We start from the raw sequence: 26931 nt of genomic DNA on the forward strand, positions 1-26931 counted from the left end.
TTCGTGCCAGCCTCTCACTCAGACCAGCCTATTTACTGTGATGTGTTTGTGCCAGCCTCTCACTCAGACCAGTCTATTTACTGTGATGTTTTTGTGCCAGCCTCTCACTCAGACCAGCCTATTTACTGTGATGTGTTTGTGCCAGCCTCTCACTCAGACCAGCCTATTTACTGTGATGTGTTCGTGCCAGCCTCTCACTCAGACCAGCCTATTTACTGTGATGTGTTTGTGCCAGCCTCTCACTCAGACCAGCCTATTTACTGTGATGTGTTTGTGCCAGCCTCTCACTCAGACCAGCCTATTTACTGTGATGTGTTTGTGCCAGCCTTTCATTCAGACCAGTCTATTTACTGTGATGTGTTCGTGCCAGCCTCTCACTCAGACCAGCCTAATTGCTGTGATGTGTTTGTGCCATTCTCTCACTCAGACCAGTCTATTTACTGTGATGTGTTTTTCAGCTTGTGAATCTGTATTATGGCTGTAGTAAAGATATGTTTGAGAGGCTGTGTGTGTGTGTAGAGATATTTTTGAGAGGCTGTGTAGTGTGTAGGGACCGACCAGGACCAATGCTGCTTAGTTTCAGAAGAAAAGCAGCAGTGGGATGCAGGGTGGTATGCTGTTGGTGTTGTAAAAGCGAGTACCTTGCTGTTTATTATCTTGTCAATTAGAGAGAGAAAGCTGCTTGGTCAGAGCTCCCTATCCCGTGAGTTCCACTGTAACTGTGTGTGTTTGTTTATCAGCAGTAACTGCTGCGTTGGCTGAACAGATTCTGCCCTGTGCTACGCTGGTATCTGCTAATCTTTCTGGTGATTTGACACATTCTCTCCAGCTGCCGCTCCGCTCACTCTGTGGGGTACAGATAGGCAGAGCCATCATGGGTGAGCACTCTGTTTGCGAATGGCTCTACGACAATGAGCTCCAATCAGTGTTCCATTGTCCAGTAATATTGTAGGCACAAAGTACACCTAGGGTTTAGGGAAATGGCACATTGTCATGAAGGTGTTTTTCCTACTACAGGAGTGAATGGAAACTGTAGCCTAATTCTGGCAATGGTATGGGCATCTGTTCCAATGTAATGAGATTTGGGGCACAGCCTCTCCTTTCATATAAAATGATCCTCAATAGAAGCTCTCTCAATCTATTGTGGAGCAGCTGTTAGCCTGTTAGCCTGTTGAGCCTGTCCTGTATTCTCCTGGATGCTGCTGGGATAGAGGAGAGCCCATCAGGCCTCTCTGACTGGGGGAGGGAGAGGTTCACTGATTTAATAACACACACACAATCCCCCTCTGTGCCTCTCTGTAGGGGCAAATGACAGTTTGGAAATGCTCCATGCAGGGCTTGGAGGACAGCCTGTGTAAAAGCCTGTGTTGGTTCACAGCGTTGGCATGCACTCCTTCTGGGCAGGGAGTGAGAGATGGCAAAGTAGTACCATGCCACCGTCGCTCCTCCCACCGTCGCTCCTCCCACCGTCGCTCCTCCCACCGTCGCTCCTCCCTCCCTCCAGGAGTGTCTGTTTGCTGATAGTTAGACACTTCAGTGTGGACCAGGATCTGACAACAACAGCATTTCACAATATACGGAGGGGTATCTCTCCATTTCTCTTTCTTTCTCCTTCCGTAGCGCTTTCTCACTCTCATTAGTCATATGAAGGCCGCTCTATCAGATAACATACCAACCCATTGGTTATAAAGAGAAACTGGAACAACGGGTTTTGGTGACTATGATCATTATTTCTGTACATGTGACACTGAAGCAGTGGGTTAGCCTGTGTCCAGAATGACTGTTCTGTTTACATGGCCATTATCAGAATATCATTGAAATGATATTGACATCATTCTACAACGCTGCCTACGCACATCACCCTGAATTCACTATATATAGGATATGGTTGGACATTTCCTTGAAATTGGATGGTTTGTATTTAACTTGCAGGAAGGAATAGGTCTATGCATCTAAACATGAAGATACTTAACCTGTAGTGTAAGCTGCATGGTTTTAGCCCAGGGCCTGGTGAAGAAATTAGGAGGTCATGAGTTCACACTGTGCTCAGAGTAGAGGGTGATGGGTAAATAGGTTAGACAGGGATGCAGTGTTGTGAGGTGTGAGTTGAAGGGGGTGGGATTGAGTTCACAGTGAGACGTTTCTCAAGGCGTGTGAACGATGGGGGAGGGATGGGGGATTTACCAGTTCAAAGTTAAACAAAACAGGGATGCTCTTAGTGGTTAAATGGATTAGTCTAGTTGTAGTGTTTCACTCTAGTAGTAGGAATACATGGATATGTCTTTTGGAATATAGAGAGGCCAAATCAACAGTAATGAACACAAGGGCTTGAGTCTACAAGCTTTAGGTGGAAAGTTTAGCAGGACTTTAGCCTTCACAGTGGACTGGTCATCCTCCGGTAACCTGGTTCCTCCAGACCCTACCAGCACAATGCAGCACATGAACAGAACAAGGCACCGTCCACATGTGATAATAACTTAACATGCATAATGTAATATACCATGTCTAACAGAATTACAGTGTTAGCCCATGAAGCAGACCACCATAGTCCCTGTGCCCAAGAACACAAAGGTAACCTGCCTAAATGACTACCGGCCCGTAGCATACGTCTGTAGCCATGAAGTGCTTTGAAAGGCTGGTCATGGCTCACAACACCATCATCCCGAGACCCAATCCAATTTGCATACCGCCCCAACAGATCCACAGATGACGCAATCTCTATTACACTCCACACTGCCTTTTCCCACCTGGACAGAAAGGAACATCTATGTGAGAATGCTATTCATTGACTACAGCTCAGTGTTCAAAACCATAGTGCCCTAAAAGCTCATCACTAAGCTAAGAACCCTGGGACTAAACACCTCCCTCTGCAACTAGATCCTGGACTCCTGACGTGCCGCCCAAGTTGGTAAGGGTAGGCAACAACACATCTGCCACGCTGATCCTCAACATGGGGGCCCCTCAGGGGTGCGTGCTTAGTCCCCTCCTGTACTCCCTGTTCATGACTGCGTGGCCAAGCACAACTCCAACACCATCATTAAGTTTGCCAACAACAAAACAGTGGTAGGCCTGATCACCAACAACGATGAGACAGCCTATAGGGAGGTGGTCAGACATCTGGCGGTGTGGTGCCAGGACAACAATCTCTCCCTCAATGTGATCAAGACAAAGGAAATGATCGTGGACTACAGGAAAGAGGGCCGGGCACGCCCCTATTCTCATCGACGGGGCTGCAGTGGAGCAGGTTGAGAGCTTCAAGTTCCTTGGTGTCCACATCACCAGCAAACTATCATGGTCCAAACACACCAAGACAGTCGTGAAGAGGGGACGATAAAGCCTTGTTATAGGTCCTCAGCTCCTCAGAAAGTTCTATAGCTGCACCATCGAGAACATCCCAACTGGTTGCATCGCTGCCTGGTATGGAAAATGCTCGGCCTCCGACCGCAAGGCACTACAGAGGGTAGTGCGTATGGCCCAGTACATCACCGGGGCCAAGCCTCCTGCTATCCAGGACCTCTATACCAGACGGTGTCAGAGGAAGGCCCTGAAAATTGTCAAAGACTCCAGCCACCCTAGTCATAGACTGTTTTCTCTGCTGCCGCAGAGAAGCGGTACCGGAGCGCCAAGTCTAGGTCTAAAAGGCTTCTCAACAGCTTCTACCCCCAAGCCATAAGACTGCTGAACAGCTATTGAAATGGCTACCCGGACTATTTGCACTGCCTCCCCCCCTTTTTACGCTGCTGCTACTCGCTGTTTATTATGCATAGTCACTTTACCCCACCCCTTTCTACATGTACATGTTACCTCAATTACCTGGACTAACTTGTTCCCCCGCACGTTGACTCTGTATCTGTACGTCCTGTATAAAGCCTCGTTATTGTTATTTTGTTGTTATTTTATTTTTTTGTAAATATTTTCTTAACTAACTGGTTAAGGGCTTGTAAGTAAGCATTTCACGGTAAGGTCTACACCTGTTGTATTCGGCGCATGTGACAAATACAGTTTGATTTGAAATAGTTGCACAAACATGTCTGACACATTGGGAACATGAGTGATGGTTGTGGAACACTGAAAGGGAACTTGATTTTTGTGGTGATATAAAGCTAACAAGCATGTCAGCTGTTTATTTCTTTCTTATTAACAGTTAACAGCCTATGACATTGTTAATATAAACTAAAATGTGACTATGCCCAGTTAGAATTTGAATATCTAACTGGGCATACAGTATGTTAGTGACTGCAGTTGTGTAAGATCCACTAACTCTATTTATATTACACAACCAGTACCCTCCCTTCCGCCTAATGAATAAGTAATGTTCTCTCTCTGTCTTTCCTTTGAAAAATTAAAAGGACCCCAAAATAAAACTAGCATGGTTTTGGACTGCAGTGTGTGCTTGTTTCTCTCCTAGGTAGTCTAGCTGTGAAAGGAAGGAGCGATGGAAGATTGACTTGACTTGGCTACATGGATGACATTTCCAAAACCTCTTATGTGTGTACATACTCTGAGGAAGAGAGGGTGTGAAGAGCGTAATCTGTGTGGAACATAGTTGGAGGATTGTGAACCAGGAGGATTAGCAGAGTAAGAGGTCGATGGAGATGTGCCTGATTCACAGTATAGGGACACGCTTAGCTGTACTGGGCTGGCCACGTTACCAGAGCTGGCACCTGGCATAAGCAGTCACTGAGGGACCCAGCCCGCTAAGAATACCGACCAGGCACACAGGGCCCTGACCTCCAGGGGGGCCCCCAATTGATTTTGTTAGTCACTCTCAATCAGATATCATTAACATAGCATAAGTCATGGCAAAATGACTTATGCTATGTAGAATTGCAGGAAATTCACTTTAAAACATATGTTTTTCTCTCCGCCATCAAGGGTGGGGGGCACTAAAATGTTTTGCCCACCAAGTCTCGCTTGGGTCGTGCAAAAGGCTAGAGCCGGCCCTGCACGTTATGCATCCACTACAGTTCCTGGAACCATGCGATGAGGAGAAAATATCCTCTCTGTCGGTGCCCTGGGGCTGAGGGCGAAATAAGATGTTGTTAATCATTCATAGACCTTACTGCCAGTTGGATCTGGTGTCATGATGCTTTGAGTGCTTAAAGTTTGTTACATAAAGACACCATTGCTGGCTAGGCTAATGCTTTGGCATGATGCTCAGATTCAAAACACAGATTGAAGAAGGGCAAAATAGAGCCCACATCCTATTAATTCTCTCATTTAAGTAGTTGCTGAAATTAATTTGGAGACCATATTTAAAGTTAAACACAGATTTGTGATGTCATGTGTGTTTCTTTAAGTCTGGAGTGTAGCTGTGGAATGCTAGCTAGCATGTGCTGCCTGGCCTTCTTGACTAGTCCAGCTGTGAGCAGCATTTGAAAGATCACTGTGATATAATCCAGCCCCCAGCGGTGTTCTTAGAACCACTGTGTATTTGTGTGTAGAACAGCATATTATGGTCCATACAGCTGGGCTCAGTGGATTCCCCAGTGACTACTCTTACCCATGCATGACGTCCTAGGCAAAGCAGCAAATGGCTTTCATTTTTACTAGTATTTTTCTTGCAGTCTAGTTAATGCTCAATGTAAACTGAAGGGCCGGGACGATACCAGTGATATTCATTAGTGCCGCGACATGGAAAATAAATATCGAAAGCAGCCCTTATGTTGGAAACAAACATAATTATGTTTATTTATTTGTCAATCTATATCACACAATATTTTACATACAGCAGGTTTTTAAATGGCCAAAGAGTCGGGTCTGCTTCGTGTTTTCATTATTACCATTTACGATTTTTACCATGGAAAAAATATCGTCCTGGCCCTAGTAAAATGCACAGCTTTTTTTATTTGACCTTTATTTAACTAGGCAGAACAAATTTGTATTTTCAATGACGGCATACAGATTTAGTAGGTTAACTGCCATGTTCAGAGGCAGATCTTGCAACCTTTTGGTTACTAGTCCAACGCTCTAACCACTAGGCTACCTGCCGTCCTAATGAAGGGGCTACAAATAAGCAAGCCGTTTGGAAGGTTCTTTTGAATTGCTTGTGGATTGTGTGTGTACTGTAGCTTCGTATAGCTTGCATGATTTATATTTACGTTATATTTACGGAATATAATCCTGCAGCACCAGGAAATGTGAATTATTATGTTGATTTAAATAAGTGGGAATATTTGTAGGGGTTGATCTTTTTTGGGGGGGGCAAATCAATGTTTTCAAAGTGGATATTGATAACTTTAGACACCTTTTTAAAACTAAAATGCACTACAAATGTTAATTTCCTGAAAATTCACAGCAACTAAATTGATCAAATTAAGATCCTACACCTGTAATGAAAGGTTGTCACTAGTTACCACAGCCACAAAGTCATAAACCCTGCCTTTTTCTGCAATTTATCTTAAAAGGTGATTTTAAACCTAACCTTAACCACACTGCTAACCTTATGCCTAACCCTAACCTTAAATAATTTTTTGTTTTCATGAATTTTTTCGATATAGACAATTTTGACTGTGGCTATGGATAGTGGGAACCATATTTGAATGGATGTAATTGAATATGTAATTGTAATTCGGGCCAAGTGGTAAGACACTTCTCCCAAACACACACTGGGGCCCTTAAGGGCCATTTCCTATAGTGACCCAAGGTGTGAGGTTTGGGCCTATTTGTTATTAAAGGAGTACACACTGAGGTCTTTTATCCTGAGTATGAATGTTTTCTAATGTATTCCATTCCCCCTCTAGTGTAGCAGTTGTGTTGTTTTCCCCTCTGAGCCCAATAGGCAGGGACTGAGACATAGACTGTGTCCCATATGACACTGGTTCTGAACCCTCTCCTCAGGGAGCCCCAGCCGTTCCATGTATTTGATCTATTCCACAGCTAGCAGACCTAATTCAACTAATCATCAAGCCTTTGTCTAGGTGAATCAGGTGTGCTAGTTCGGGGCTACAACACAATTGTTTGGGGGTCCCCAAGGAGAGGTTTAAGAACCACTGTCAAATGGCACCCTATTCTCTACATAGTGCAATACTTTTGCCAAACCTATTTCTATGTATAACCCTATTTCTGTGTTAGCCCTGTTTGACAGCCCTCTTTCTATGTATTAGGGATCCCCATTACTCTTCCTGTGGTCTAAACACATTAAGGCACTTACATTACATATAAAGCAAAATATAACACAGCACATCATATAACATTATTACACCACTACATATCTACAATACAAAATGTATAATACTACCATACAACAATATTACACCACTACATATCTACAATACAACATGTATAATACCACCATACAACAATATTACACCACTACATATCTACAATACAACATGTATAATACCACCATACAACAATATTACACCACTACATATCTACAATACAACATGTATAATACTACCATACAACAATATTACACCATTACATATCTACAATACAACATGTATAATACTACCATACAACAATATTACACCAGTACATATCTACAATACAAAATGTATAATACCACCATACAACAATATTACACCACTACATATCTACAATACAACATGTATAATACCACCATACAACAATATTACACCACTACGTATCTACAATACAACATGTATAATACTACCATACAACAATATTACACCACTACATATCTACAATACAACATGTATAATACCACCATACAACAATATTACACCACTACATATCTACAATACAAAATGTATAATACCACCATACAACAATATTACACCACTACATATCTACAATACATAATGTATAATACTACCATACAACAATATTACACCACTACATATCTACAATACAAAATGTATAATACCACCATACAACAATATTACACCACTACATATCTACAATACAACATGTATAATACCACCATACAACAATATTACACCACTACATATCTACAATACAACATGTATAATACCACCATACAACAATATTATACCACTACATATTTACAATACAAAATGTATAATACCACCATACAACAATATTACACCACTACATATCTACAATACAACATGTATAATACTACCATACAACAATATTACACCACTACATATCTACAATACAACATGTATAATACTACCATACAACAATATTACACCACTACATATCTACAATACAAAATGTATAATACTACCATACAACAATATTACACCACTACATGTCTACAATACAACATGTATAATACTACCATACAACAATATTACAATGTATGTGTGTAGAGTGCGTGTGTCTGTCCCTGTGTGTGTGTCTCTTCACAGTCCCCACTTTTCCATAAGGTGTATTAAATCTGATTCTACTGCTTGCATCAGTTATCTGATTTGTAATATAGTTCCATGTAGTCATGGTTCTATGTAGTACTGTGCGCCTCCCATAGTCTGTTCTGGACTTGGATTGTGAAGAGATCCTTGGTGGCATATCTTGTGGGGTATGCATGGGTGTCCGAGCTGTGTGCAAGTTGTTTAAACAGATTGCTTGGTGCATTCAGCTTGTCAACACTTCTTACACAAACAAGTAGTGATGAAGTCAATATCTCTTCTACTTTGAGCCAGGAGAGATTGGCATGCATATTATTCATGTGTACATTTCAGGGCCAGCTGTGCTGCCCTGTTCTGAGCCAATTGTAATTTGTGTAAAGGCCCTGACCACACGACTGAACAGTAGTCAAGGTGCAACAAAACTAGGGCCTGAAGGACATGCCTTGTTGATAGTGTTGTTAAAAAGGCAGAGCAGCACTTTATTATGGACAGACTTCTCCCCATCTTAGCTACTGTTGTTTCAACATGTTTTGACCATGACAGTTTACAATCCAGGGTTACTCCAAGCAGTTTAGTCACGTCAACTTGCTCAATTTCCACATTATTCATTACAAGATTTAGTTGAGGTTTAGGGTTTAGTGAATGATTTGTCCCAAATACAAGGCTTTTAGTTTTTGAAACATTTAGGGCTAACTTATTCCTTGCCACCCATTCTGAAACGAACTGCTGCTCTTTGTTAAGTGTTGCAGTCATTTCAATTGCTGTAGTAGCTGACATGTATAGTGTTGAGTCATCCGCATACATAGACACACTGGCTTTACTCAATGCCATGTCTTTGGTAATGGGTTATTGTGTGTATGAATCCTGGTCAAAGCTAATGGACATACAGTGGGGAGAACAAGTATTTGATACACTGCCGATTTTGCAGGTTTTCCTACTTACAAAGCATGTAGAGGTCTGTCATTTTTATCATAGGTACACTTCAACTGTGAGAGACGGAATCTAAAACAAAAATCCAGAAAATCACATTGTATGATTTTTAAGTAATTAATTCGCATTTTATTGCATGACATAAGTATTTGATCACCTACCAACCAGTAAGAATTCCGGCTCTCACAGACCTGTTAGTTTTTCTTTAAGAAGCCCTCCTGTTCTCCACTCATTACCTGTATTAACTGCACCTGTTTGAACTCGTTACCTGTATAAAAGACACCTGTCCACACACTCAATCAAACAGACTCCAACCTCTCCACAATGGCCAAGACCAGAGAGCTGTGTAAGGACATCAGGGATAAATTGTAGACCTGTACAAGGCTGGGATGGGCTACAGGACAATAGCCAAGCAGCTTGGTGAGAAGGCAACAACTGTTGGCACAATTATTAGAAAATGGAAGAAGTTCAAGATGACGGTCAATCACCCTCGGTCTGGGGCTCCATGCAAGATCTCACCTCGTGGGGCATCAATGATCATGAGGAATGTGAGGGATCAGCCCAGAACTACACGGCAGGACCTGGTCAATGACCTGAAGAGAGCTGGGACCACAGTCTCAAAGAAAACCATTAGTAACACACTACGCCGTCATGGATTAAAATCCTGCAGCGCACGCAAGGTCCCCCTGCTCAAGCCAGCGCATGTCCAGGCCCGTCTGAAGTTTGCCAATGACCATCTGGATGATCCAGAGGAGGAATGGGAGAAGGTCATGTGGTCTGATGAGACAAAAATAGATCTTTTTGCTCTAAACTCCACTCGCCGTGTTTGGAGGAATAGAAGGATGAGTACAACCCCAAGAACACCATCCCAACCGTGAAGCATGGAGGTGGAAACATCATTCTTTGGGGATGCTTTTCTGCAAAGGGGACAGGACAACTGCACCGTATTGAAGGGAGGATGGATGGGGCCATGTATCGCGAGATCTTGACCAACAACCTCCTTCCCTCAGTAAGAGCATTGAAGATGGGTCGTGGCTGGGTCTTCCAGCATGACAACGACCCGAAACACACAGCCAGGGCAACTAAGGAGTGGCTCCGTAAGAAGCATCTCAAGGTCCTGGAGTGGCCTAGCCAGTCTCCAGACCTGAACCCAATAGAAAATCTTTGGAGGGAGCCGAAAGTCCGTATTGCCCAGCGACAGCCCCGAAACCTGAAGGATCTGGAGAAGGTCTGTATGGAGGAGTGGGCCAAAATCCCTGCTGCAGTGTGTGCAAACATGGTCAAGAACTACAGGAAACGTATGATCTCTGTAATTGCAAACTAAGGTTTCTGTACCAAATATTCAGTTCTGCTTTTCTGATGTATCAAATACTTATGTCATGCAATAAAATGCAAATTAATTAATTAAAAATCATACAATGTGATTTTCTGGATTTTTGTTTTAGATTCCTTCTCTCACAGTTGAAGTGTACCTATGATAAAAATTACAGACCTCTACATGCTTTGTAAGTAGGAAAACCTGCAAAATTGTCAGTGTATCAAATACTTGTTCTCCCCACTGTATATCTATATAGTGAATAGGGCTCCATTTGGGACGGAGAGAAAGTTCTAAGGGAGCCCGTGTGAATCCGTTAGTGAAAGGTGATGTCACCCTGGGGGAGATAAGGGCCTTACAGACAGATAGAAGTTAGCTAGCTGGGCAGCCAGGCAGTGCTGAAGTCGCCATGGAGACGTGGCCAGAGAACTAGCTAGGAAGGGACACGTGAGTATTCTGGACTGTAGTCCAGGACAGGGCACTCTGTTGTGGATCCATGCTGCCAAGTCTCCCTGGTTGGCTGCTGCCTCCTAGCCTTGTGGGCATGGGCACTGTGTCGGTGTAGGCTATTGCCAGGTAGTACATTCAACTGCTGTTGTTGACAGTGACATTATCCATTAGGAGTAATTCCTTGCTTTTTCAGCATTACTGAAAATGTCAACGTATATAATCTTAACAGTAGAATTGGCAAGCAACTTGTTGTTTTAATGTGTTATGATTATATAAGTGGGTTGGTATACTGCAGGAGAGAAAAGTCAAGGACATACAGTGCCTTCAGAAAGTATTCATACCTCTTGACTTATTCCACTTCCATTTTGTGTTACAGCCTCAAAATTGATTAAATTATGTTTTTCTCTCACCCATCTACACACAATACCCCATAATGACAAAGTGAAAACTTATTTTTTAGAAATGTTAGCAAATCTATTGAAAATTTAAATGAATTAATATCTCATTTACATACAGCACCAGTCAAGTTTGGACACACCTACTCATTCAAGAGTTGTTTTTTTATTTATATTTTTTACAAAAAAAGTGTTAAAAAAATTAAAATATATTTTGATGACTGCTTTGCACATTCTTGGCATTCTCTCAACCAGCTTCACCTGGAATGCTTCTCCAACAGTATTGAAAGAGTTGCCACATATGCTGCTGAGCACTTGCGGTCCAACTCACGGTTTGGTTGAGGTTGGGTGATTGTGGAGACCAAGTCATCTGATGAAGCACTCCATCACTCTTCTTTTTGGTGAAATGGCCCTTACACAGCCTGGAGGTGTGTTGGGTCATTGTCCTGTTGAAAAACAAATGATAGTTCCACTAAGTGCAAACCAGATGGGATGGCGTATCGCTGCAGAATGCAGCCGTTGCCATGCTGGTTAAGTGTGCCTTGGATTCTAAATAAATAAGACAGTGTCACCAGCAAAGCACCATCACACTACCTCGTCCATGCTTCATGGTGGGAACCACACATGTGGAGATCATCCGTTCACCTACTCTGTCTGACACAGACACGGCGGGTGGAACCAAAAATCTCAAATTTGGACTCATCAGAGCAAAGGACAGATTTCCACCAGTCTAGTTTCCATTGCTTGTGTTTCTTGGCCCAATCAAGTCTCTTCTTATTGGTGTCCTTTAGTAGTTGTTTCTTTGCAGCAATTTAACCATGAAGGCCTGATTCATGCAGTCTCCTCTGAACAGTTGATGTTGAGATGTCTGTTTCTTGAACTCTGACGCATTTATTTGGGCAGCAATCTGAGGTGCAGTTAACTCTAATGAACTTATCCTCTGCAACAGAGGTAACTCTGGGTCTTCCTTTCCTGTATCGGTCCTCATGAGAGCCAGTTTCATCAGCGCTTAATGGTTTTTGCGACTGCACTTGAAATTTCTTGAGATTTTCCGGATTGACTGACCTTCATGTTTTAAAGTAATGATGGACTGTCATTTCTCTTTGCTTATTTGAGTTGTTCTTGCCATGATATCAACTTGGTCTTTTACCAAATAGGGCTATCTTCTGTATACCACCACTACCTTGTCACAACACAACTGACTGGCTCAAACGCATTAAGAAGGAAAGAAATTCCACAAAGTACCTTTTAACAAGGCACACCTGTTAATTGAAATGCGTTCCAGGTTACCTCATGAAGCTGGTTGAGAGAATGCCAAGAGTGTGCAAAGCTGTTATCAAGGCAAAGGTTGCCTACTTCGAAGAAACTCATAAAATATATTTTGTTTTAACACTTTTTTGTTTACTATATGATTCCATATGTGTTATTTCATGGTTTTGATGTCTTCACTATTATTCTACAATGTAGAAAATAGTAATAATAAATAAAACCCTGGAATGAGTAGGTGTTCTAAAACTTTTGACTGGTACTGTAAGTATTCACACCCCTGAGTCAACACTTTGTAGAAGAACCTTTGACAGTGATTACACCTTTTGAATCATCTTAGGTATGTCTGTATCAGCTTCGCACATCTGGATTTGGGGATTTTCTTCCTTTCAGATTTTCTCAACCTCTTAAGTTTGCTGTTCACTGCTGCTCCACATCTATCTTCAAGTCTTTCCACAGATGTTCAATGGGATTCAAGTCTTTGCTTTGGCTGGGCCACTCAAGGACTTTCACATTCTTGTTCGGCAGCCATTCCAGCATTGCTTTGGCTGTATGCTTGGGGTCATTGTCCTGTTGGAACGTAAATCTTAGCCACAGTCTAAAGTTGTTTGCACTCTGAAGCAGGTTCTCATCAAGGTTTGCCTGTATTTGGCTCCATTCATTGTTCCCTCTATCCTTACCATTCTCCCAGTCACTGCCGCTGAAAAGCATCACCATAGCATGATGCTACCACCGCCATTCTTCACGGTAGGGATGGTGTTAGACGGGTAATGAGCTGTGCCTGTCATTCAGGCCAAAGAGTTTAATGTTTGTCTCATCAGACCACAGAATCTTTTGGCTTATGCGCTCAGAATTTCACATACATTTTTGGAAACTCCAGGCGTGCTGTCGTGCCTTTTTCTCAGGAGTGGCTTCTGTCTAGCCACTCTCCCATAAAGGCCAGATTGGTGAAGCGCGGTAGAGACTTGTCCTTCTGGCAGGTTCTCCCATCTCAGCCAAGGAACTATGTAGTTCTGTCAGTGGTCATTGGGTTCTTGGTCACCTCCATGACCAAGGTTCTTCTTGGCCGGTTGCTCAGTTCGGTCGGACGGCCAGCTCTAGTAAGAGTGTGGTTAGTTTTATATTTTTTCAATTTCCCAATGGTGGAGACCACTGTGCTCTTGGAAACTTCAAACACTCTAGAAATTGTTATATTTCCTTCCCTAGATATGTCTCATCACAATTCTATCTCGGAGATCTATGGACAGTTCCTTGGACTTAATGGTATATTTTCTGCTCCGACATGCACTGTCAATTGTTGGTGTATTTTCTTTCTAAATCATGTCCAAACAATTGTATTGGCCACAGATGGACTCCAGTCAAGTTATAGTAACATTTCAAGGATGATCAAAATAAATTGAATGCACCTGAGCTCAATTTGGAGTGTCACAGCAAAGGGGTGTGAATACTTATGTAAATGAGATACTTTTGGTAGTGTATGTGGACACCTGCTCATTGAACATCTCATTCCAAAATCATGGGCATTAATATGGAGTTGGTCCCCCCTTTGCTGTTATAACAACCACTCTTCTGGGAAGGCTTTCCACTAGATGTTAGAACATTGCTCTGGGGACTTTCATCCATTCAGTCACAATAGCATTAGTGAGGTCGGGCACTGATGTTGGGCGATTAGGCCTGTCTCGCAGTCTGCGTTCCAATTCATCCCAAAGGGGTTTGATGGGGTTGACCTCAGGGCTCTGTGCAGGTCGTTCAAGTTCTTCCACACTGAATTTGACAAACCATTGTCATGATGGAACAGGAAAGGACCTTCCTTCAAACTTTGGCCTCAAAGTTGGAAGCACAGAACCGTCTAGAATGTCATTGTATGCTGAAACGTTAAGATTTGCCTTCACTGGAACTAAGGGGCCTAGCCTGAACAATGAAAAACAGCCCCAGACCATCTGCAAAACCGAGATTCATCCATACAGTTGACCAGGGCAGCTCTCGCAGGGCAGGAATTTGACGAACTGACTTGTTGGAAAGGTAGCATCCTATGACTGTGCCACCTTGAAAGTCACTGAGCTCTTCAGTAAGGCCATTCTACTGCCAATGTTTGTCTATGAAGATTGCATGGCAGTGTGCTCGATTTTATATACCTGTCAGCAACGGGTGTGGCTGAAATAACCAAATCCACTAATTTGAAGGGGTGTCCACATACTATTGTGTATATATAGTGTATTTCTGTATTTAATTTGTCATTATGGGGTATTGTGTGAGATTTTCAGATTTCTTTAATCAATTTTGAATTCCGGCTTGAAGTCAATCGGTATGAATACTCTCTGAAGGCACTGTAGGCCTGCACATTGAATGAGAGAGAGAAGCAGACGGGGTGGCATATAGAAGAGAGGCAGACGGGCTGGCATATAGAAGAGAGGCAGACGGGCTGGCATATAGAAGAGAGGCAGACGGGCTGGCATATAGAAGAGAGGCAGACGGGCTGGCATATAGAAGAGAGGCAGACGGGCTGGCATATAGAAGAGAGGCAGACGGGCTGGCATATAGAAGAGAGGCAGACGGGTCTCATGCATAGTGAGTTGTGTAATAATGTAATAGGTAATGACGGATCACTCTGCAGTAAAGTAAGCTAGGTCTCCTTAAGGGCTTCCTTAGCCACAACAGCACAATGTGTGGTTGCACAATTGTGACCCTTAAAAGCGGTGATGGCTGAGCTAATTTGTATGGTTGTTTTGGAGCAGTTAGCGCTTCATAATGGCTAGTGTTTTAGTTGTTGGTGAAGATGGGAAATTCCATTATAAAGTTTCTACTTCTCCAAACCCCTTGTGCAGTCATTCATGCTCAGTTTTAGTCAATACAGTTGTCCTTGTGTTTGTCTAAAGGGGAATTCTTTGTTGAGGGTGCAAAACCTCTCCCCACACACTAACAAATCCTTATGACTGAGGACAGATTTTCTGAAGGTAATGAATAAAGATGTTAAACCACATTAGGCAGACAAGAAGATCATTGAAATGTCCTTAGGGACGTTCTGTCCTTTTGAAAGGAGAAGAACTGGGTTAACATATCATCTCTCAGAACCCCCTCTGTTCTCTCTGCTGCTACAGTTGCCTTTTCAGTTGAATGGGCCTTTGTTGTCGGAGATGTAAATGTTTTCGAGGGTGACGTTGCTTTGGAATATTTTTGCCTGAGGCCCCATTCATCCAGAGGGTATGAATACACGAATACACAGAGACTAGAGGGTGTGTCGTCGTTTGTGTGTGTGTGTGTGTGTGTGTGTGTGTGTGTGTGTGTGTGTGTGTGTGTGTGTGTGTGTGTGTGTGTGCACGCGTGCGCTGTGGTTTTAAAACATGAGAATGATTGGATGGCGCCTAGCAGCCACATTGAAGCCCTTGTTGACATCACCTAGGCCTACTCATGTGCCTACTGGGCCTTATGGCTGGCTGCTGGCCTATCTGGGGACAGTAACTTTTATCCCATTAAAAGCTGCCACCTTTGCTACTGTCCACTCCACACCATTATGTTTTGAGATCTTATTTCATTGCGGGGTCAATGGTGACACGGAGACAGATTGGCCTAGGTAAGCAGACACTCTTGAAACGGCCCGTATCATCAGCTTCTGAAATGGCCCATATCATCAGGCTTATTGAGTCATAGGTCAAAATGCTGCCAGGTTGCAGATCAAAGTGTCTGCTGTGAAATCCAGAGCATGTAAGCAGTAAATGATATCCTCGTGGCAGGGCTGTAGACTTATCAGGGCCCCTGACTCTAATCACAACTTAAGTTCTGAACACAGTGATCAGTCACAGCATGCTTTGAGTGTTGCAATAATCCAAGTGACCGGTGACATATGGACCATATGTAGCTTAATGGGGTAGATATAAGAAGGCTCTGATGGGCGTGAGATTCTTTTGGTCATTATTTACACAGAAACCAGTACCTGCAGAAAAACGGCTGTGTGAAAAGAGTACAAGCTTCAAACGTCCCCTTGGCTAAAAGATGTCTGGAAATCGTGAGAGAGCGAGAAATCCAAGATCAAGCAGGAGAGACTCAGAGTTTTAATCTGCCAGTGACAGAAGGGTTAGAACAGAACGATAGTCAGTCAGTGACAGAAGGGTTGGAACAGAACGATAGTCAGCCAGTGACAGAAGGGTTGGAACAGAACGATAGTCACTGACCGAAGGATTGGAACAGAACGATAGTCAGTCTTTGACAGAAGGGTTAAAACAGAATGATACAGTCAGTCAGTGACAAGGGTTGCAATAGAACGATACATTTAGTTATTGACAGTCGATACTTCTGAGCTGTTGCTCTAAATTAATCCAAGCTGCAGAAGAAATGTATCGACTGTCAACAACTAACTGTATCATTCTGTTCCAACCCTTCTGTCTTCATAGTTTTTTTCATCTGCTCTTTATTCCTGGCAGCTGGAGCCCCCTCAAGCTCCCAGTATCCTATGACTGTATGGTAATGTAGGAGCGAGAGAGAGAGAGAGGCGCAGAGAGGGAGAGAGAGGCAGGCACGGGCCCAAATGGGAATTGCAGAACTGCGGCAGTAGAACAGAGTACTGTAGTGGAAGCAGGGACTCCAGACAACAGACAGCCGTCTCCTAAATATTGAAAAGCCCAACTGATTAATATTCCGGCTGCTGCTTTTAAACAATATTTCAGCATTTATGGGAACTTGGAAGTTCTATTAAAGACAAGTATTTGCACGAAAAATGTATTCCGATGACTTGAAACGTGTGTTTCCCCTGTTTTTAAAAAGTACTTTTAGTTCAGGCAGAGAAAGGTTAGAGTTCCAGTTAAGTGAGAAAGAACTTAAGTCCCAACCCCACCCCCTCTATTTCATTCCAGAATACCTACCTTTTGTCCCCCTGGAGTTTGGAACCACTCAACTGGAGGTTTAATTTCAAAGCCCCGGCCTGGCAACAAAAGTTTCCACATTTGAGGCAGAGCGGCATAGAAGAAGAAAGTTGTCTTGATTCTGGCCGCAGACGCAGTCAGCAGTTATTGGAAATAGATTGTTTACTGTCATGTGTCATGTGCTTATTCTCCGAAGGAATAAAATTACAAAGCTACTCTGTGTTATAGTTAGTTTCCATGCAAACCAACTCAGATCCTCAAAGTTGGCATGGAAACTAACTATAACACAGAGTAGCTTTGTAATTAGCTTTGTAAAGTTCTTGCAATGTGATTTTAATGTGTCATCTCTTCTTTTTTTCCCTTAGGTTTGATTTGTGGATTGTCTGGACCAGAACTCACCGTAGCTGTTTGAAGGACCACAATGGCTGGGTACTCTAGAGACCTGGTTCAATCCTTGCCTTGACAACACAGTTTACAATTAAATGTGAGAAAGACACAAACATCACATAACTCAGCACCAATCAGGTGTTTCTGGTCTTGTGGCGTATTAAATCAGACTTCATCAGACATCACCATGCCTATTCTCAAGCAGCTAACCTCGAACCAGTCCAAGCGTCGCTCCCGGGCTGACCTGACTGCGGAGATGATCAGCGCCCCTCTGGGGGACTTCAGACACACCATGCATGTGGGTCGTGGTGGGGACGCCTTCGGGGACACCTCTTTCCTAAGTACCCGGTCTGGGGAGCCCCCTAAAGAACAAGTTCCAGAGGTCCAGCAGAGCTCCCCTGGACCCAAACCAGGCCTGTTGTCCCGAACCTTCAGGAGCAGCAAGCGCTCCCAGTCGGTGAACCGCGGTGACATGTACAAGAACAACTCGTTGGCGCCCCCCGGTGGCTCGCCAAACTTTGTGAAGAACGCCATCTCCCTGCCCTACCTCAATGACGAGGACGTGGTCAGGATGGGCAGTGGTCAGCAGATGCCCAAGAGCGTCTCCTCCAGCCCTCTGAAGAAGCTGCCCGAGGCCGATGGAATCAGCAAACCAGTCAACGGTGCCTCGGCCATGGCGATGCTGGATCTGGAGTTTGACGAGCGTAACTTTGGAGAACTGACTGACCTGCCCCCATCACATCCTCGGGGTGGCGGGATGAAGCACGCGGAGTCCATCATGTCATTCCACATTGACCTGGGACCCTCCATGCTGGGGGACATCCTCAGCGTCATGGAAAAGAAGAGCTGGGAGGAAGACGACCTGGGGTATGAGGAGGGGAAGGGCAGCGAGGGCCGCGGGTCACCCCCCTTTAGCCCTCCCACCACGGAGGATGAGATCGAGGACCAGGTGGATCTACAGCCTCCAGTCAGGCCCCCACGCACCTATCCTCAGCAGAAGGTCATGGCCGACCCCCTCTACACCCCTCGCAGGAACTACCACCCCCACAGCCACCTGGACAGCTGCTCCGTGTCCTCCTCCGGCTCTGCCGCTCTTGAGGAGAAACCACTCCACCACCTGCAGGAGGGGGACACGGACAGCGCCAAGTATAGCTCTCGGGGGGCTGGAGGGGAGGACGATAAAGACTTCTCCTTCATGGACGAGGATGATGATGAGATCAGGGTGTAAAACAGAACAGGGCTGTAATGTCACCACCACAGAACGTGGTTAATAAGGACACCAGAACGTGGTTTGTGAGGTCACCGAAGGAGACAATTATTTTTCATGAGTTTTGAAGCTATAATAAGTCTGGGAGGGGTTGGGAGCACGATAAAGACCGCACAAATCCCTACATATGGATCTATCCTGAGAACCTCTATACGGGGACAACCCTGTTCTGCTACACCTCCTGGATCAGGAATACCCATACACCATCTGTTATTTAACCTTATTTACTCCTGTGTGTGTGTGTTTGTGTGTGTCCGATAGTTAATGGAAACGAAAATGCCTGTCCCATGAGTCCATTTCTCCAGCCCATTACAGAATTCCGTGTCGACCACTAACTCTCTCACTCACACACACACACTGCAACTCTGAGACACCAGTTATTGGTTTGAGGGATTATTTTTGTTGAACTATGATCTGTCATTATGATGATCTAATCCCACAGTTCCAATATGTCATTAAAGTGTGTTTCTCCTTATAAGGGGATCAACCACTCATATCCACTCATATTCAACATGAACCATAACCCAGTCACGCCACCATTGTCTTTCCATTCAGAGGATTTCCCTTCATGGTTACCATAGCTACAGTCCTGGCTACAGTAGTAGCATATTCCTTATAGCGCATTATTAGGTAAGGGAAAACCAACCAGCGGTCATGACACTGATTGTCACATTCTTTGAAAGTGGACATATGGAGATGACAGAGGTCACAGAGGTCGAAGCATGAACTGTTGATCACCCAGATGGAGGTGTAATGCGTGAGGTGTAGAGTCATGTGAGGTCACGGACTGAACTGTATATTTCCCACACTGCTTTGGAGAAAGGAAGTGAAATGTATCCCAGCATTCTTTGGGGCATTGAATGGATTGTATGTGTGTGTTGAGTGAGGTGAGATGCAGTTAAAATATTGGTTTTGTTAATTTTCAAAGGGTAAATAAAGGTGGCTTCTCCTATGTTTACTACATACAGAATTGATAAGTTGGTCTTCAGGTTCTTAAACAATGGCACAACTTGGTTGTTCATTATTCCAACCATTAGTCCGCTTTATTGTCCTGTTCACTAGACATACTCTATACAGCCCAACACACTCTGAAGTCCTACATGATCAGTTAGTTTGTTTCATTTGTTATCTAATAACTACTTCTAATAAGGGGTAGATCATATTGTGCACTGTTTTAAGTCACCATGTTGATTGGAGGAATTTAGTTAAAGGTCGGAGTTTGGTGATCTTTAGTTGTTCTAAAGCCTAATGTACTAGCCTACTCAGTGAGCCAGCTTAAGCCTTAGCTTTGGAGTTGATTAGGCTAGGTTTGGGTTTGGCCGTGAGTCCATGGCACTTTAGCTTAGATCAATGGACTCAGTCATATATCCCCTGCAAACACTGCCAAGGTGTAGCAACATAGCTCACTCCCTAAAACACTATTGTACATAAAAGATCTTTGTTATGTTTCCATGTAAATGTTTTAAATTAACTTGACTTATTATTAAATACAAAAAAATTAACATTTTGAAAATAAATGGCCTTTTTGTAGAAGCTTTCATGACCAGTAGTGCTTTTATTGTACAAATGTTTAGAAACAGATGAAAACAAATACATAACTCACAGGAGCAGAGATGGTGGTTGTGGACAAGAGTAGTGACCGTACAGTAGACTGTCATATCTATGTGGTCATCTCTTCCCCCGTACACACCCCAGGCTTGTAAGATCAGGAGAAAGAGAGGAGTTTGAAGGGAGGAGGGTATCAGTAATAGGAGAACACTAGTTATAAGTGACAATATTACCCTCCTCTCTCCATTGTGCCACGCAGACCTGGCTACTGTAGGAGCAGATTGAATCAGCACACCCTCTGGCTTCCCCCCACCCTCTCATTCATAAACATACTGTAGGAGCAGATTGAATCAGCACACCCTCTGGCCCCCCTCTCATTCATAAACATACTATAGGAGCAGATTGAATCAGCACACCCTCTGGCTTCCCTCTCATTCATAAACATACTGTAGGAGCAAATTGAATCAGCACACCCTCTGGCCCCCCTCTCATTCATAAACATACTGTAGGAGCAGATTGAATCAGCACACCCTCTGGCTTCCCTCTCATTCATAAACATACTGTAGGAGCAGATTGAATCAGCACACCCTCTGGCTTCCCTCTCATTCATAAACATACTGTAGGAGCAGATTGAATCAGCACACCCTCTGGCTTCCCTCTCATTCATAAACATACTGTAGGAGCAGATTGAATCAGCACACCCTCTGCCTTCCCTCCACCCTCTCATTCATGAACTTAGTTGGCTGATCGGTCAGTAACCAAACCAACCACTCATCCATTCATGAGTCATATGTTTGGGAAAGGAAATGGCAGGCGCGCCTGTTCCCTTTCCCTTTAGATTCCTCCTACAGTATTTGCATCCCAAATGGTACCCTATTCCCTATATAGCGCACTACTTTTGACCAGGGCCCATAAGGCTTTGGACAAAAGTAGTGCACTATATTGGGAATAGGGTGCAATTTAGGATGAATACAGTGTGACTATAGGTCCCCCCCTCCCTCTCATTAATTTGGTCAGATAAAAATCTAATCTGTTAAAGTAAAGCAGGAAGTCCCTGCTCACGCCTTCCTGGATCCCTGAGTATTGTCGCGTTCAAAACAACTGGGAATCTCTGAACTAGGTCTGACTGGGAAAATCATTTTGAACAGTCATCCAAGTCGGAAACTCGGGCATCTTTGTAAAACTGACTTTATGTTCCGACCGGAAGATCACTGACGTCACGATTTTACCTAGTTTTTTCCTCAGAGTTCCCAGTTGTCTTGAAAGTACCTAATCTATTGACTTTATGCTTGAGTGAGAGAAAATTACATTTGTGCCATATGTGACACTGGGGATCACTGTTTTTGTTCCCTGTTATGGTGTTGGTTGGTTGTTTGGAGGGGGGAACAAATTATCCAATGGTATTAGGTCAGGGGAGGAGCCTAATGCCAGGCAGGATGTGACATCACTCAGCCATATGTTCATGCTATGTTTGTTAGAGTTCCATGTGTACATGTCTGTATTAAAGAGAGATTGGTTCAGAGATTAAAATGACCAGGTGGAAATGTGCCAAGTATGTATGTAATCATCCTCTGACATGTCATATTGAGTCTTGATGTCTGAAGGAAACATTTACGGGATACAGCAGTACAGGGAACTTAAATCTCAGGCCTCTCACACTGTTCATTTGTAAATGGGCCAAATTTGGGATTTCTTTGTTATGTTTTTATTGTTTTACACTCAGTTGCTTGTTCCATTGTTGTAGAATCTGTCTATGGAAAGTGGGTTAAACTGCTGCAATCCCTTAACTGTTCTTCACCAATATGTTGTATAATCTGTCTATGGAAAGTGGGTTAAACTGCTGCAATCCCTTAGCTGTTCTTCACCAATGCCGGGACACTTTATAAAGAACCTTTTAATTTTCTATCAAAACACTCATACCTGTCCACCTCCATTTTATTTGCTACTGAAGTGAAGTAGATAAATACTAATTGTGCCATCCATGAAAAACAGTGACTATTACTATGTTTGTTATAGGCATTATGGCATAGTGATGCTAATGAAGAGACATCAGAAAGTAAAGTGGGTTTTAACCACAAGAAGATTTCAGTGCCCTGGCCTAATGCCTGTGTGGTGGGGGTGGGGGGGGGGGGAGAGTCATACAAGGGGAAGGGATTGTGAAAAAGAACTGGCTTAAAGGTTCAGCTGGAGAGTGTTTCATTTTTTTCTACTCAAGGCTAGTTTTTATGCCAGGTATGTGCTACTTTTCTTTTTCTTTCTCATTCTACTGTGTATACATATATACTGAACAAAAATATAAATGCAACATGCAACAATTTCAAAGATTTCACTGAGTTATAGTTCATGAGGAAATCAGTCAGTTGAAATATATTCATTAGGCCCTAATCTATGGATTTCATGACTGCGAAGGTCAAAGACACCTTAAGAAAAAATTGGGCCTCAATATGGGCCGTCACGGTATCTCTGTACATAAAAATTTCCATCGATTTAAAATGAAATTAATTCAACTGTATCTTATGCCTGCCCATACCATAGCCCCACCACCACCATGGGGAACTCTGTTCACAACGTTGACATCAGCAAACCGTTCGCCTACACAACGCCATACACGTGGTATGCGGTTGTGAGGCCGGTTGGACATACTGCCCAATTCTCCAAAACAACTTTGGAGATGGCTTATTTCAGACAAATTAACATTCAATTATCTGGCAACAGCTCTGGTGGACATTCCTGCAGTCAGCATGCTAATTGCATGCTTCCTCAAAATTTGAGACATCTGTGGCATTGTGTTGTGTGCCCATTTCAATGGGCTTTTATTTTCCCCAGCACAAGGTGCATCTGTGTAATGATCATGCTGTTTAATCAGCTTCTCGATATGCCACCCCTGTCAGGTGAATGGACTATCTTGTCGAAGGAGAAATGCTCACTAACAGGGATGTTAACAAATTTGTGCACAAAATTGAGAGAAATTTTGTGCATATGGAACATTTCTGGGATCTTTTGTTTCAGCTCATGAAACATGGGACCAACACTTTACATTTTGTGTTTATGTTTTTGTTCAGTGTATTTACCTCCCTCACACGTCCTCCTCTTTGAAATAACAGCAATATTTTTCAATAAAAAGAAAGTTGGTAATCTTTACCTGGAGCGGTGTTGTGTCTTATTTCGTATTCTGTGTTATGTTATGTTGTCTATCTGTCCCTATGGGAACCTGTTTCATAGAGAAAATACTTGAACAAGTCAGTTCACGTTTTATTTATGCAGGTAGCAGCATAAGGGGCTGAGGTGGAACTTGTGTAAGACGCTGGTATTCACACTCAGTGTTGACAGAGATGCTCCTCTCCATCAAGTCCACACACTTCACATACCATTCGACATTAAAATACAGCCAATCTGTGTTTCTTACCAAATAAACCTCAGTTTAAATTATAACTGCTATACAGATCATTGGTAATGAGCATAGACAAGCTAGTATAGCTGTATTGATAGGGAGTGCATTGTATAATCTCATCTATTGTGTTAGCTTTTTGTCTGCCAGATACAGTACAGAGCATTAATCCCAGAAAATTGTCAAGCTTATTTTTTTCTTGCTGAGAAGGATAAATACGAGGCGCCTACACAGTCAGATTGGGATATATGGTTTAGAAGAATCAGACTTTTTATATTTAGCAACTCTGATTTAGGCCAACATGTCGTCCATTAATGAGACAATAGGTCCATTAAGGTAATAATGGTACCAGAAAATTTGATTTGATTTGATTTGAGAGGGGAGGGCTGCCATTTTACAGGCTCCGAACCAACTGTGCTTTTTTGTTTGTTTTTTCGCATTGTTTGTAACTCATTTTGTACATAATGTTGCTGCTACCGTCTCTTATGCCCGAAAAGAGCTTCGGCACATCAGAACAGCGATTACTCACCTCAAACTGGACACAGACTTTTTCTTTAATGAGTCCGACACAAAGGATATACTGCTTTGTCGAGACAAGGCCGAAATGCCAATCATCAGCATGAAGAAAAGACAAACAGAGAAAAAGGGGGCAGAGGGCGGGATGCCTTGTAACTGGACGATCTATGATTATGACTATCCTACCAACTGGACAGTAAAAACTGTAATATATTATGTTTCACCGAGACTTGGCTGAACGATGACACGGATAATATAGAGCTGGTTGGCTTCTCCATGTTTCGGCAGGAGAGAGCAGCTACGTCTGGTGAGACAAGTGGTGGGTGTGTGTGTCTATTTGTCAATAACTGCTGGTGCTCGATATCTATAATTGAAGAAGTCTCGAGGTATTGTTCGCCTGAGGTAGAATACCTCATGATAAGCTGTAGACCACATTAACTACCAAGAGAGTTCTCATCTATGTTATTTGTAGCCGTCTATTTACCACCACAAACCGATTCTACCAGCGTGTCACATGTTCAACCAGAGGACAAAAAAACTCCAGACCACCTTTACTCAACACATTTATTCTATCCTCCTGAATCCTGCTTACAAGCAAAAACTAAAGTAGGAAGTACCAGTGACTTTCTCAATACGGAAGTGGTCAGATGACGCGGATGCTATGCTGCAGGACTGTTTTTCTCGCACAGACTGAAATATGTTGCGTGATTTATCCAGGATTCATCCAATGGCATTGAGGATTATTCCACCTCAGTCACCGCTTCATCAATAAGTGCACAGTGACCGTATGTACATTTCACAACCAGTAGCCATTGATTACACGCAACATCCGCACCGAACTAAAGGTTAGGGACACTAATTCGGAAGCTTACTAGAAATCCCACCATGCCCTCAGACAAACCATCAAACATGCAAAGCGTCAATACAGGACTAAGATTGAATCCTACTACACAGTCTCTGACGCTCGTCGGATGTGGCAGGGCTTGAAAACTATTACGGACTACAAAGGGGAACCCAGCCGCGAGCTGCCTAGTGACGTAAGCCTACCAGATGAGCTAAATGCATTTATGCTCGCTACGAGGCAACCAACACTGACGCATGCGTGAGAGCACCAGCTGTTCCGGCCGACTGTGTGATCACGCTCTTCGTAGCCAATGTGAGCAAGACCATTAAACAGGTCAATATTCACAAAGCTGCGGGGCCAGACGGATTACCAGGACGTGTACTCAAAGCATGCGCGGACCAACTGGCAAGAGTTTTCACTGACATTAGCAACCTCTCCTTTGCTGAGTCTGTAATACCTACATGTTTCAAAAAGACCACCATAGTCCCTGTGTCCAAGAAAGTGAAGGTAACATGCCTAAATGATTACAGCCCCGTAGCACTCACATCGGTAGCCATGAAGTGCTTTGAAAGACTGGTCATGGCTCACATCAACACCATCATGCAAGAAACCCTAGACCCACTCCAATCCACATACAGCCCCAACAGATCCAGAGATGATGCAATCTCAATCCCACTCCACAATGCCCTTTCCCACCTGGACATAAGGAACAGCTATGTGAGAATGCTTTTCAATGACTACAGCTCAGCGTTCAAACCCATAGCGCTCACAAAGCTCATCACTAAGCTATGGACCCTGGGACTAAACAACTCCCTCTGCAACTGGATCCTGGACTTCCTGACGGGCCGCCCCCAAGGGTAGACAACAACATATCTGCCATGCTGATCCTCAACACTGGGGCCCGTCAGGGGTGCCTGCTTAGTCCCCTCCTGTACTCCCTGTTCACCCATGACTGCGTGGCCCAAACACGACTCCAACACCATCATTGTTTGCTAACGAAACAACACTGAGGCAGCCCATAGGGAGGAGGTCAGAGACCTGGCAGTGTGGTGCAAGGACAACAGCTTCTCTCTCAATGTAAGCAAGACAAAGGAGATGATCGTGGACAATAAGAAAAGGAGGGCCGTACAGGCCTCCATTAACATCGACGGGACTGAAGTGGAGTGGGTCGAGATTTTCAAGTTCCTTGGTGTCCACATCACCAACAAACTATCATGGTCCAAACACACCAAGACAGTTGAGAAGAGGGCACGACAACACCTTTTTCCCCTCAGGAGACTGAAAAGATTTTGGCATGGGTTCCCAGATCCTCAAAATGTTCTACAGCTGCACCATCAAGAATATGCTGACCGGTTGCATCACCGACTGGTATGGCAACTGCTCGGCATCTGACCGTAAGGCGCTACAGAGGGTATTGCATAGGGCCCAGTACATCACCGGGGACAAGCTTCCTGACATCCAGGACATATACACTAGGCGGTGTTGGAGGA

The 26931-nt window shown here is 43.6% G+C and overlaps 1 protein-coding gene across 2 annotated transcripts in view; it reads left to right on the forward strand.

Annotated features, from left to right (window-relative positions):
- The window catches only part of LOC139571483 (cdc42 effector protein 4-like), a 47100-nt gene extending 23266 nt beyond the window's left edge, over positions 1-23834 (forward strand). For both annotated transcript variants that reach the window (XM_071394411.1, XM_071394410.1), the window contains exon 2: positions 17857-23834. In XM_071394411.1, coding sequence (XP_071250512.1) covers positions 18066-19106 — 1041 coding nt within the window. In that variant the 5' untranslated portion in view covers positions 17857-18065 and the 3' untranslated portion in view covers positions 19107-23834. The remainder of the gene's footprint in view (positions 1-17856) is intronic.
- Positions 23835-26931: the final 3097 nt, after the last annotated feature.

This window comes from Salvelinus alpinus, chromosome 3 (assembly GCF_045679555.1).
Source record: "Salvelinus alpinus chromosome 3, SLU_Salpinus.1, whole genome shotgun sequence".
Taxonomy (NCBI): Eukaryota; Metazoa; Chordata; class Actinopteri; order Salmoniformes; family Salmonidae; genus Salvelinus; species Salvelinus alpinus.